Source organism: Andrographis paniculata, unplaced genomic scaffold, assembly GCF_009805555.1.
Source record: "Andrographis paniculata isolate CXL003 unplaced genomic scaffold, ASM980555v1 Contig76END, whole genome shotgun sequence".
Taxonomy (NCBI): domain Eukaryota; kingdom Viridiplantae; phylum Streptophyta; class Magnoliopsida; order Lamiales; family Acanthaceae; genus Andrographis; species Andrographis paniculata.
Genome location: NW_026137613.1, coordinates 1,295,226 through 1,307,614, shown reverse-complemented (window position 1 = coordinate 1,307,614; position 12,389 = coordinate 1,295,226). Strand labels below are relative to the sequence as shown.

The window sequence follows — 12,389 nt, the reverse complement described above, 5'->3', positions numbered from 1 at the left end:
TGTTTGTATATGTATAAACAATAGGTCGTCCTGCCAAATTAATTGGGCCCAAATTCAGTAGAGTTAAGCCCAACTATTATTATAATTATTATTTTTAAAGGAAAATAATTTCAGTTGTGAGTCTACAGTGAGTGATGCAAAAGAGGGAGAGGGACCAAAGCAAGCAGGGCGGAGCTGTTGGCGGCTCCGCCCCTCCCACGGCCAAGCGTGGCCGCCCAATCGGCAGCGGAAGCAACAGCGCCGTCGCAGCAGCAGTTACAGCTTCGATTGCTGGCGCCTCAGATTCCGCTTCCCCTTCGACTCTTTTCGGTCCATCTCTGCAGGTCTACTCCGCTTTCGCCGGTAATTCTCTGCTGACAAACGAATTTTCTCTCGTATTATCTGTGAATTATTGATCCTTGAGCGTATGAGTTGTAATGTTGTTTATGTATGAGAGTTTGTGAAATTCTAAGCATTTCTTCTCGCTGATAGGGTTTATCTGCTCAGGTTTGAGGGTTTCTGCTGTAGAATCTAACTTTTACTGCGAAAATAACTGTAGTCGGAAATTATGACTATTCTGTTGTGTTTGGAGGATGTGAGGATGTTTCAACTTTCATAATTTATGAAGAGTAAAATGTATCAGCAGAGAGTTCCTGTTATATGTGATGAAATGCAATTTTGGGGACGTATTTCTGTTTTTTCAGTGGGTTTAATGGCCAGTTTGATTTGTATTCGAAAATGAGTTATTGTTTTATTTCTTCTCCTGAAACCATTCCAGAGCAGAACAACAAAAGGATAGTAATGGCTCTTCAAAGTGGTCTGAAGAGTGAGTTGACATGGGCTTTTAACGCTCTCACGTTGCTTTCATTCAAGGAGAAAGATGAAGTCCGAAGGGATTCAACTCCTCTTGCCAAGATTCCTGGATTACTCGATGCTCTACTTCAGATTGTAAGTTGAGATTCTATTGATTTGTTGCTGTGTTTTTGTTTTATTTTTCTTAATGTGAGGTATTCATGACTTGAGCAGATTGATGATTGGCGTGATATTGCCCTGCCGAGGGTTCTAACAAAGGCGCCAAGGGTGAGATTGCTGGGCAACAATTCTGTAGCTACGGGGTTTGGAAATGAATATGAGTCCTTAACTTCGAGTGATACCCTGCATCCTAAGTAAGGATGTGTTTATGTCTCAGTTCTTTTTTTATATATATTCAATGTTTATACCTTGAATAAATTGCAATACCATTTGTGAAATTTGTTAAAAACCTGTGTTTTTATTAAAAGAACTCCAAAAAAACACGCCCCCTCCTCCGAAAAGAAAAACAAAAGAAAAATGAATCAAATTCTATGATTTGTTAATTGCACTATTTGTTTTTTTGTTTTTAAAAAAAGAAGAGGGATATTTATGAAAATTTCCCTGCCATCGGGATGTCTGAACATTTTGTATCTTAGAGATGGTATTGAAAGTTGACGTGTCATGTTTCTGTGATAGTGGTGGCTCTGGTTTTGCGAACAAGGAGGTCTCTGTTGTACAGAAGACTGCTGCCAGGCCTCGCCCTTCTGGTTGGTGGTTTGAGGAAGATGGCCTCTTCAATCTGGACGAGGAAGGGCGAGCGGAAAAGCAGCAATGTGCAGTGGCTGCTTCAAATATTATTAGAAACTTCTCGTTTATGGCTGAGAATGAAATTGCAATGGGCCAAAATCGTCATTGTCTTGAAACAATGTTCCAGTGTTTAGAAGATTATATTACAGGTTTGAAAGTTTTTTGAATACATTCTCCAGAATTTAATATTGCACTTGGATTACACTTCGTTGCAATACATCCGATATCTTTGATTGGACTGTGTTATATGTTAATTATGTGTACGATGCATTATATCATTTGTATTTAATTCTGAGGATGTAAAAGAATAATATATATAGATATATATGTACGTACGTACATATGTGCACGCACACAACACTAATTGTTGATATAGTTCTATATACAAGTGACGATCAGTATTAAATTCTATTGAGGTAATAGTGGAAAAATTGTTAGATTGTTATTCATTTTTCTTACTTTTCTAAGAGAGATATGATGTTATTTACGAAAATAATTATGTTTGTGTGCTCATATATTTTAAAATTTATGTTTGGCGTAGGCAATTTTCGGAGAGAGCAGATTATGATACTCTGTTAGTTTCCTGTAATTTTCTTCGTTCTTTCATAATTCCTTACTAACATTCTGAATTGCTCGAATATTAACAGAGGATGAAGAACTCGTCACAAATTGCCTGGAGACAATCATGAACTTGGGTCCGTTGATTGATCTTCGTACATTCAGCTCATCAAAGCCTTCATACATCAAAATCACGTAATGCCTTTGCTTAATCTTTTCTCCATTATATTACTGGAAATTTCGATCTAACATCCAATTTCGATTTTAATCACTGTTTCAGAGAGAAACGTGTTGTGCAAGCCATCATGGGAATTCTGGGATCTGCTGTCCGAAGCTGGCATTGTGCAGCTGCGGATCTGCTTGGTCGCTTGATCCTTAACCCTGATAACGAGCCTTTCCTTCTGCCATTCGTTCCGCAGGTCTATTTCTACCCTTATATGGTATTATGTGTATAATTAGGATAACTTGGAAGATCTATGGGAGACACAAAATGTTTGAATAAATAATTATGCCTTTTGGTAGTTTTCTTAAAATTTTACCTCTATAACTCATGAAATTATTTCTCGCCAACGGGTCGATTCGAATTGCAGATGTTCAAACGGCTTATTGATATTATGAGCTATCCAGCCGGCGATGTTCAAGCCGCAGCAATCGGCGCATTATACAACTTAGTAGAGGTTAACATGGATTGTCGATTAAAACTCGCTAGCGAGAGATGGTAAGTTAAAGTTTTTTTTTTTTTTCCAAGCAACAAAATCTTGAGCCTTACTTGCATCGATAATGCTTTTTTTTTTTTTTTGTTTTTTAATTTTATCAGGGCAATTGATAGGTTGTTAAAGGTGATTAAAGCCCCGCATCCAGTGCCAGAAGTTTGTAGGAAAGCGGCGCTGATTTTGGAGAATCTCGTGTCGGAGCCACAGAACAAGCCCCTATTGTTAGCCTACGAGAATGTGTTTGCGGACATGTTATTCTCGGACACAAGGTACGCCGATACTTTCGCCCGGATATTACATGAACTGACTTCCCGACCGGGCAACAAAGTAGCATCTGCTCGCGGTATTTGGGGCATGTAAGGAAGTTGTACTACTTAGCTTCATTAGTTTTATGTAAAGCTGTGTTTGACTTAACAGATTGTGCCGATAGCTCGGCTGTTGTATTTAAGCAGATATATATTTAATAGCTTTAGAATTATGTCAAATTCGTCGAATCAAATATTCCCTCCATCACTCAAATTTAGAGACGTTTCATTTGTCCTCACCGTCTGAGTCGAATCAAATATAACAAATACAGGCTGATTTTTATTCGAAGGAAAGGAGACATTTTTGAGACGTCGTTTCGAGAGTTAATGTTGCTGCTCTTAGCTTGTAATATAATAGGGGTGGTTGAAAAAACCGAACCTATTCGAATTGCGGAATCGAAATCGAATTTTCGGTTAATTGAACAAATTTGGTTCGTATACAAATACTGTATATTTGATAGCTGTTCGGTTTTGATTTTTTTGTACTTTTTTCGATTTAGTTAACCGAACCAAACCGAATATATTTATATATTTATACTTTAAAATTTATATTCAATTCGGTTTCGATTATTTGAAATATTTGCAAATATTTTTTATTTTTTTTAGTTAGAATTTTAATTATTTCTTAATGTATTGTAAATAAAAAATTTATTCGAATTTTTCGTTGGATACAGTTTGCGATTATTTTTCCTATCAAATATGTGGATATTTGCACATAACCAATTGTGACCACCTCTGATTAGTTAGTGATTTTTTATTTTATTATTATTATTATTATTATTTAAACTTCCTATTGGGCTGAGTTACAGGTAAATTTTAGACAAATTAATATTGGGCCTAAATTTTTTACTAATTAAAATCGAGCCCAGTTTTAATATTTAAATAAGCCCACAAAATATGCATAATCCAAAAGCTACACACGTATCGAACTTCCCATCCATTTGTTTCTTCTTCACTTCAGGCGGTCCCTCAGTTCTTCACTGCGCTCACCAACATCTGCAGATCTCTCTAAAAGTTCCGCTGCCGAAGGGTAAAGCAAGCATCGAAGAGATGTCGTCGTTGGGCACATCGAAAGGAATTTTGGAAATTGCGAAATTTGCAGTGTATGTCACTGTTCCGATTGGACTGATGTATTTCTTCGCCAGCAACACCAAAAATCTCCAGAAAGTGATGGGAAATGTAAGAATTTGTTGTGTTTTTTTTTCAGTATTGTTGCTTTTACACCTGCTTACCTTTTGTGCTTATGTGAAGAATTTTTATTTTTCGTGTTCGATACGAGTATCAATCCGAAATCGAAGCGTTCGATTTTTGAGGTTGAATGTTCGGCGTTTGTTAAAGGATGATTGAAATGGAATACGTCAATATTGATCAGTGGAATAGTAGGTGGATTCGCTCAGGTTTTAGGGCAGATTGTTATTCTGCTTGATTTGAGGCTAGGGTTTCATTAAACAATGTGCGAATTGATTTCGTGGTTCGGATTATTAGGGCAAACCTTTGAATGTGAAATATGTGGGCTTAGATTATTCTGGAATTAGAGTTGAACTTCATTGTTTGATTTGATCATGATTTCATTTGCTCCTTTGTTTCTCATTCACTTTGAGAACTGCACGACATTCTGTCTGATTTTAAAAAATATTGCGAAATTTTTCATTTTTTAGAGGTTTCTGTGCAATATCTAAGCAATTCTTTAGAATGAATTCTAAAACACAAGGGAGCTTAACCAATTTCTAAATTATGATGTAGTATGGCGGAGAAATAAATGAAAAAACCTCATCTTGTATAAGTGTGTGTAAAAGTTTCCAGTACGAAGGAGGTGGAATTTGTTAGGGTGTTTGTATTTGGGTTTGGGGTATGTTATGCTGTAAAAATTTGAATTGAGATAGTCTCATGTGATATAAATAGATATTTGAGTTGATGTTTTGAATGAAAATTTTATTTCTTGTTTAATACTTCCTCCGCCAAATTTATTCTTACTTTTCTTTTTTTTAGTGTGTCAAGCTAAATTTATCTCATTACTAATTTTGGCAAAGTAAACAAATCAACATTTAATTATTACTCTCCATTCAACACTTGTTTACAAAAACTATTGCTAACTTTGTTACCTTCTCTCTCTTCATTTACTTTAATTTCTAATTAAATTTTCAAAAATACCCTCAATTATCTATTATTTTTTCAATAAAATATTTATTTTTCTTAATCTTCGTGCCGGACAAAATTATGCTAATTTTAATGGTCGGAGGGAGTATATTTTAAAAGAAAATCAGATGTTAGATTTGATAGTTTTGGGGGAGAAAAATTTGATAATAGCGAAACAACCAAAACCAAACACCCTTCAATTTTATTCGTCAAACAAACATGAATTTTTTTGGGGGTTGGTTAACAGATTGAGCTCCATGGAAGTTCCATTTGGCTCAATAACGCTCTATCCCGAGTCATTAATTATATTAAATATTTAGTAATTGTATACAAAAAAATGCACTAGTATTCGAGATGAGTCGCATCAGTTTGATAAGACTCATTAAGGTTTTCCTTCCTTTTTTTTTGTATTGTATAATTTTTGTATGGCTCAAAAATGTGTATAAATATTGATTCAAGGTTGAGCTTAACTTGATAAAGGATTGAGTCAGATTAAAGACTTTCAAATCTTGTTTAACCAAAATAATCATGATTCTGAGCACGGAAAAATGTTTCTTCTAGTAGAAATTGAAACAATGCCTTTAAGCGATAGCATAGCATTATTATAAATGAATGTTAGCGACAACTGTTCAAACTCAATATTTAGATGTGTTTGAATTTTGTAACTGAATGAAGTTGATTTTATGTGAAACTGGAGGTGCGTATACTTAGTGATTTTCTTTTTGGAGTTTTTATAGTATAATTTTTGGTTTAAATAAGATGTTATATCATGAATGAACTTAAAAAAAGATGAAATGACGAATCAAACTTATTAAACTATGCTTGCAACTGAAATTTGCTTTGTATCGTTGTGTTTTGAATTTCGAATTTCACACCTACAGTCGACATCTAATATTTCCTTCATCTTGTAAATGATCTGTTCAAAACTATGAATTGAATGATTGTGAGTCGCCTATGGACCATACCATATATGTATATAGTTGTTGATAATTTGATTTGTTTTTATGAAGCGACAATACGTGGTGTATCCACCTGAAGGGCCACGACCTCAATCACCTGAGGAACTGAGGGAGATGGCACGCGAATTAGCTCGTAGCCGAGGCAGGCAATAATGTATCGCCCCCATTTCTCTACAGGTATTTTCTTCATAATCCTGTCGAAACTATATGACTGATTTTCAAACTGATCTGTACATAATATGTCGTTGAATCGGAGATAATTCGCAAAATAAACTCCCTTTAAAGCCTGTGTCGCCCCCGGAAAGGGCTGAAAGATAAATTGCCTTTTCTTATTCCCTCTTTTCGTTCAGACACTTGTGCTGGACTCTACATATGGTATTATTTGTTGTATTTTATCATTTGTTTTCAGTTAAAATAATTTCTATCAAAATTAATCAATTAAAATTGTGCGGAAAGAACACCGTGAGAGATTTAGGATTTGTTTAGATAGGGATTTTTGGAGGTTTTTGAAAATTTGAAAGTTTGAAAAAAAGTAAAAATTTAGTACTCCCTCCGTCCCGCAACAAGGGTGGAGTTTGCTTTTTGCACGTAGATTTTTTAATATTAGTATTATATTGGATTGTAGTATAAAAAAGACAAAAATACTCTTATTAGTATGGTGTAATATAAAAGTAATAGCATTTGTGTAATATATTGTAAGTTGAAAATGTAACCTTGTTTTGGGACGAACGAAAATGGAAAATAGTAATCTTTCAATGGGACGGAGGTAGTATTTGATTTGATGTTTGTGAAAGAAAAACCGTATTTAATGTGATGTTTTTTTAAAAATGAATAGCGCGTTAGATTTCTTTAGTCATCTAAGGAATGTAATATTGTAAAATTTAAAATTAGTATAAGTTTTTTTATGCATTTATTTTTATTAAATTCTAATATTATTTTTAATAAAATAGAAATTATTTTAAACAATAATTAATGAATAATTTAATAATTAATATTAAATTCTATATTATTAACTTCATGAAAAAAAAAAATTATAATTATACACTAAATTATATTAAATATAATATATAAAGGAAAAAAATAACATATCTTTTTCTCTCTCTCCTCATGAAGCAGAGAGAAGACCAAGAACGATTCTTTTTCTATTCTTGGAAATCCCATTTTTTTTTTCCTTGTTTTCTTTTTTTATGATTTGGCAATTATGTCAGGATCTTAGAAGTTCTTGGTCTAAAAATATATTTAGTACTTGTTGTATTGCTTAAGTTGAAGAGGAATGTTGTATTGCTTAATTGTTATCATTAGTTTGGCTTGATTGCCCTTAATATGTTATTTTTATTGAATTTGATTGGATGATCTTTTTTTACTTCACTTTGGATTATATCATCTCACTTAATTGTATACTACTTTATGTCATATTGTTGGATTACGGCATTGTCTCTCTAATTAATGTAAGTGCGATACATCTATCCATAAATCATATATTTTGTTTATCCCAAACTTCCTTTTTCAACACTGCACAATCATGTCAATTTTTTTTTTTTTTTTTATTTTTTTTATTTTATTGAAACTCAAATTACACTTACATATTGTATATAGGGAATTCATAATGGCGAACACAACTCCAATAACATTTTACCATAACCAATAAACCATATAAAATACTATGGTTAAAATATAACAATTTAGATATTATCATCAAGATATATATTACTTCCTCTGTTCACTTATAATATTTACTTATTTTTATTTAGACAATTTAAAGGTTTGTATTTTACTTTTTAGTAATTGTGGATCTTATCACTGACTATTAAGGCCATCCACAACACAGAAACCCGTCCAAGGTTTCTTCCCATTCTCTCTCCTGTGCCACGTCAGTTTCTCTCTCCGCCATGTCACGAAGAACTCCAACTATATTTTACATTCACATCAAAGAATCCCTTAAAATCTTTACTTTTTCCACCTCATTAAATATTTTATCTATTTATAAAATAAACTTATATTTTTTCATTATATTTTATTCTTATAATATTTAATTAAAATAAAATAATTATTTAGCATAAATAAATAAAATAAATAAAAATAATAATTCCACACCCACATACTAATTAAAAATTCAAACTTAAATTTAATAAAAAATACATAATATTACAATATATTTTTCAAATAAATTAATTAGTCGATTGACCAAATTTCTCCCAAATGTGTTCAACTAAATCCGCTTTGAGCTGGTGGTGTGTTTCTCTAGCTCGGAGTCGCATTCTGTTCCGTAGGTATTGATCCATAGTTGCATGTCTCGTGTTGTTGTATGACCAATTCGAGTTATCATTTGTCTCCACTTGATCATATTGAGATGTATCGTAATAATGCACATAAGTGTCCCTTTCATCTTCTACAATCATATTATGTAATATGATGCATGCTCTCATTATTTTACCTAGTAAATTAATATCCCAAATAAGTGATGGAGTTTTAATGAAGGCAAACCGAGCTTGTAATACACCAAAAGCACGTTCCACATCTTTTCGAACCGCTTCTTGATGTTGCGCAAATAATTGTGCTTTATAACCTTGAGGGAGACGAATCGATTGAACAAAGGTTGCCCACGGAGGGTAAATTCCATCAGTAAGATAATATCCCATATTATATTGATGGTTGTTGATAACAAAATTAACCTCTGGAGCTCTACCATTCAAAACGTCGTTAAATACCGGAGATCGATCAAGTACATTAATGTATTTTCAATTAATATTTGTAGTGTGTATAATTTAATTAAGTCATGTAAATTTAATTTTAAATTTATGAATATTTTTATGTATTTTTATTTATTATTTGTATTGCATGTAATTTTAATTAAACAAATGTTATAATTGAATTAATAGATATTTAATTAAATATTTTACAAAAATATGCATTAAAAAGTTACATAAAATATAAAAATATTATATTAAAAATTATAGTTATTAACAATATTATTTTAATAAAAAAATAAATATTAAATAAAACTCATATAATAAAATTTAAATCTAATATTTTAATAAAACAAATTATTATAAATATAAATAAAAAAGTATATATTATAAATATTATTTTTAATATTTATTGAATAAAAAAGTGGACCATGGCCCACAAAAATTGGAAGAAACGGTACACTCGCAATGTACCGTTCCTTATGTTAATTGGTGTTTTAATTTTTTTTTTATTTAATAAATGATGACGTGGGAGGCGCTTCTCAACAAGCGTCTCCCGTTGTGGATGCCCTAATATTTTTTTCTTTTTACACTTATTTACCATCTTACAATCACTTTATTATACATTTATATATAAAAGTAAGAGTAATTTGGTCTTTATACTATTATATCTATCAACTACTATTAAAAACTAATATCTTTTAATCCGCATGCAAAAAATAAATCTAAATGTTAGAGCTGAATGGAGTAAGTATTCTTCTTAACAAACAACAATTGATTTTCAAATTCAAAAATTATTAATATTATATTGACGGATACTTTAGATTGTTGTTTACAGTTTTGAAAAGAAGAATTCTTATGTTTTAATTTTACAATCAAAATATAGACAAAATAACTTGTCATTTAGAGGATGTATAACCTTCAATATTCCGTTGATTTGCCTTGTGATTAGTTTGAACTTGAAGATATATAAAAATAAACAAGTCAATATAATTTATTTTATTTTGATGACAAATAATATACAAAAAAAATTAATAAAGATAAATACGTAAACCAATTCCGTGAATTTCATAGGATTTTGTAGCTCGCCGGAAAAATCAAATGGTAAAAATGAATTCATTTAATTTTGCACAAAACCTTGATATTTTATGTAAAAAACAATATAATAAAAATTAAAGTATTAAAAATATAAATACTCAAATATAGTGTAAACTAACTTGATGCAATTGGAATTTTTTTAAAAAATAATACAATAAAATATAGAAAACATATAATATATAGTTGTATAGAAATCGAAATGTCAAAAATTAACACATCTTCAGTTGCATCTGAGGCTCGGACATATAACTTTTTCTTTTTTCCCCAAAGTTTTTTTTAGTCCACTTTTAAATATCTTTTTTGAAATTATTATTTTTTTAAATAGTTTTTATAATGTGCAACTTTTCATTAATTTTTCATATATTTCCTTAAGACTATTTTTTACCATTTCATATGTTTCTTTTGTTCTAACTTCTCTAGTAAGAAGTTGATTAGAAATATTACACAAATTTATGTATTATATTTTTTTACAGTACTTTAGAATCCAAATAATTCATATTGTCATATATCGTTGTATTATGAAAATCTCCAATCTTCATTTTTTTTTCTCCCATCACCTAATGTGAATCTTAACAACATTATGTATACTAAAAATCTTCAAAGCATGAGAACATAATATTTCACAAAATTCAAATTCTTTCTACTATGTATCGTGCCATTCAAAGAGTCATAAGTGACACTATGATATTTATTTTTCGAAAAGATGTATCATGATAAATTGAAACGACTTCAATCGTCTAAAAACATAAAAAAAAAAAAAAAAAATCATAAGAATTGCACAATTCCTTTTGAAACCATTTAAATAGTTCCAATGTATAAATATTTGATGTATTTTTTAATAATTAAGTAGAAAAACTGATGCATGAGTATTTGTATTTGCTTTAAATTCAATTTTTAATTATTTGTAACGACGATCATCAATCAAATTTTAAAAGTATTCAAAAAATTGATGTAAACTGTTCTTGTAATTGATGTACCTTTTAATAATATTGTTCATGCTCTTCTTTGTATCGTAGTGATATTAGCACTAAAATATTGACGATCATAAACCAAGACTCATTTTTCCTTTTTACCGAATAATCTTTTCAACCAATTATTATTTTAAAGATTATATTGTTCAAGCATATTGTTCCATTTAATTATAAAAAAAAAAAATAAACATCTTCAAAAATCATATTACACTTGTTAAAATCACGTGCAAAATCTTAAATTTAGGGTAAACTGATTTTTTTGTCATGTAACTAGACTTCTTTATAACTCTAGTCCCGTAACTGGAGCATATCGCAAACTAGTCTAGTAAGTGGAAATTTTTCGCAATTTTAGTCCTCTAGCGCCGGATATGCTTATGTGGCTTGTCGGATGACACGTGTCCATCAGGTTAGTGAAACCAGCGTACACATGGATTTTTATTTATTTTTTTTAATTTTTAAAAAAAATTTATTTATTTATTTTGTCTTTTTTTGTAAAAATTAATAATTTTAAAAAAATTAAAATTGAAAATTATTTTCTTTTTGAAAAATAAGAATCCACGTGTCTGCCAGGTATCGCTGACCTAACGGACACGTGTCATCCGGAGAGCCACGTGGGTGCCACGTAAGCATCTCCGGTTGGAGAACTAAAATTATGAAAATTTTCCACTTACAGAACTAATTTGCGACATGCTCCAATTACGATACTAAAATGATAAAGGAGTCCAATTACGGGAGTAAAAAATCAATTTACCCTTAAATTTATTATAAATTCCACTGAAATGTTTAGCACCATTTTGATAAATATGTCAAATACATAACATGTGGTATGTCTCTGGCCATTTTAAAGTTAAGGCTCTTGCTATTGTTGCATCTTCATCAGTCAAATAGTATTTGACTTTTTACCTGATATGATATGCTACAACAAATATGTCAAAAGTCACTCCAACATGGTTTCATCATATAAAAGTGGACAACAAAAAAAATAGTTTATTTGTGAGGATTTACACAAACAAATAATGCAAGTGGGCGATTTCAGAATTTTTTTCTATAAATCATATCAAAAGATACTACATGTCCAAAAACAGCATAATCAACTTTCATTCTTCTATTTATCCAAAAAATATTAGCTATTGTATCATTCTCGTCAACTTGAATTGAGTGGAAAAAATTTGAATATTTACATGCATTTCTTCTAAATATCCAAGTACTGTACTCGTATCTCTGATTTTCATATCTGTGGTTCTCCTTGATCGCAAATAATTTCTAATCTTATGAAGTTAATACCAAATTATCACAATCGCCAGCTTGCTTAATTATATAATTATGAAATACTTTTGTCGAATACCTACTATCTGCTATTAGAATTTCAAAAGCATAACTTTCA

General features: G+C 30.8%; 2 protein-coding genes across 3 annotated transcripts; both read left to right on the top strand.

Annotated features, from left to right (window-relative positions):
* The first annotated feature begins 126 nt into the window (after positions 1-126).
* LOC127266630 (armadillo repeat-containing protein LFR-like) lies at positions 127-3,393 on the top strand. 2 transcript variants are annotated; one of them, XM_051296950.1, is made up of 8 exons: positions 127-342; positions 758-927; positions 1,006-1,145; positions 1,468-1,727; positions 2,226-2,331; positions 2,417-2,555; positions 2,727-2,854; positions 2,966-3,393. In XM_051296950.1, exons 1-8 carry the CDS (start codon positions 135-137, stop codon positions 3,207-3,209), a joined length of 1,395 nt encoding a protein of 464 aa, XP_051152907.1. In that variant the 5' UTR covers positions 127-134; the 3' UTR covers positions 3,210-3,393. The 2 variants fall into 2 exon arrangements, with proteins under 2 accessions (XP_051152907.1, XP_051152906.1); XM_051296949.1 differs by having other exon boundaries at positions 2,954-3,393.
* Positions 3,394-4,078: 685 nt separating this feature from the next.
* LOC127266423 (uncharacterized) lies at positions 4,079-6,598 on the top strand. The gene is made up of 2 exons (XM_051296669.1): positions 4,079-4,333; positions 6,301-6,598. The coding sequence occupies exons 1-2, from the start codon at positions 4,205-4,207 to the stop codon at positions 6,400-6,402; spliced, it is 231 nt and encodes a 76-aa protein (XP_051152626.1). The 5' UTR covers positions 4,079-4,204; the 3' UTR covers positions 6,403-6,598.
* The last annotated feature ends 5,791 nt before the right edge of the window (positions 6,599-12,389 follow it).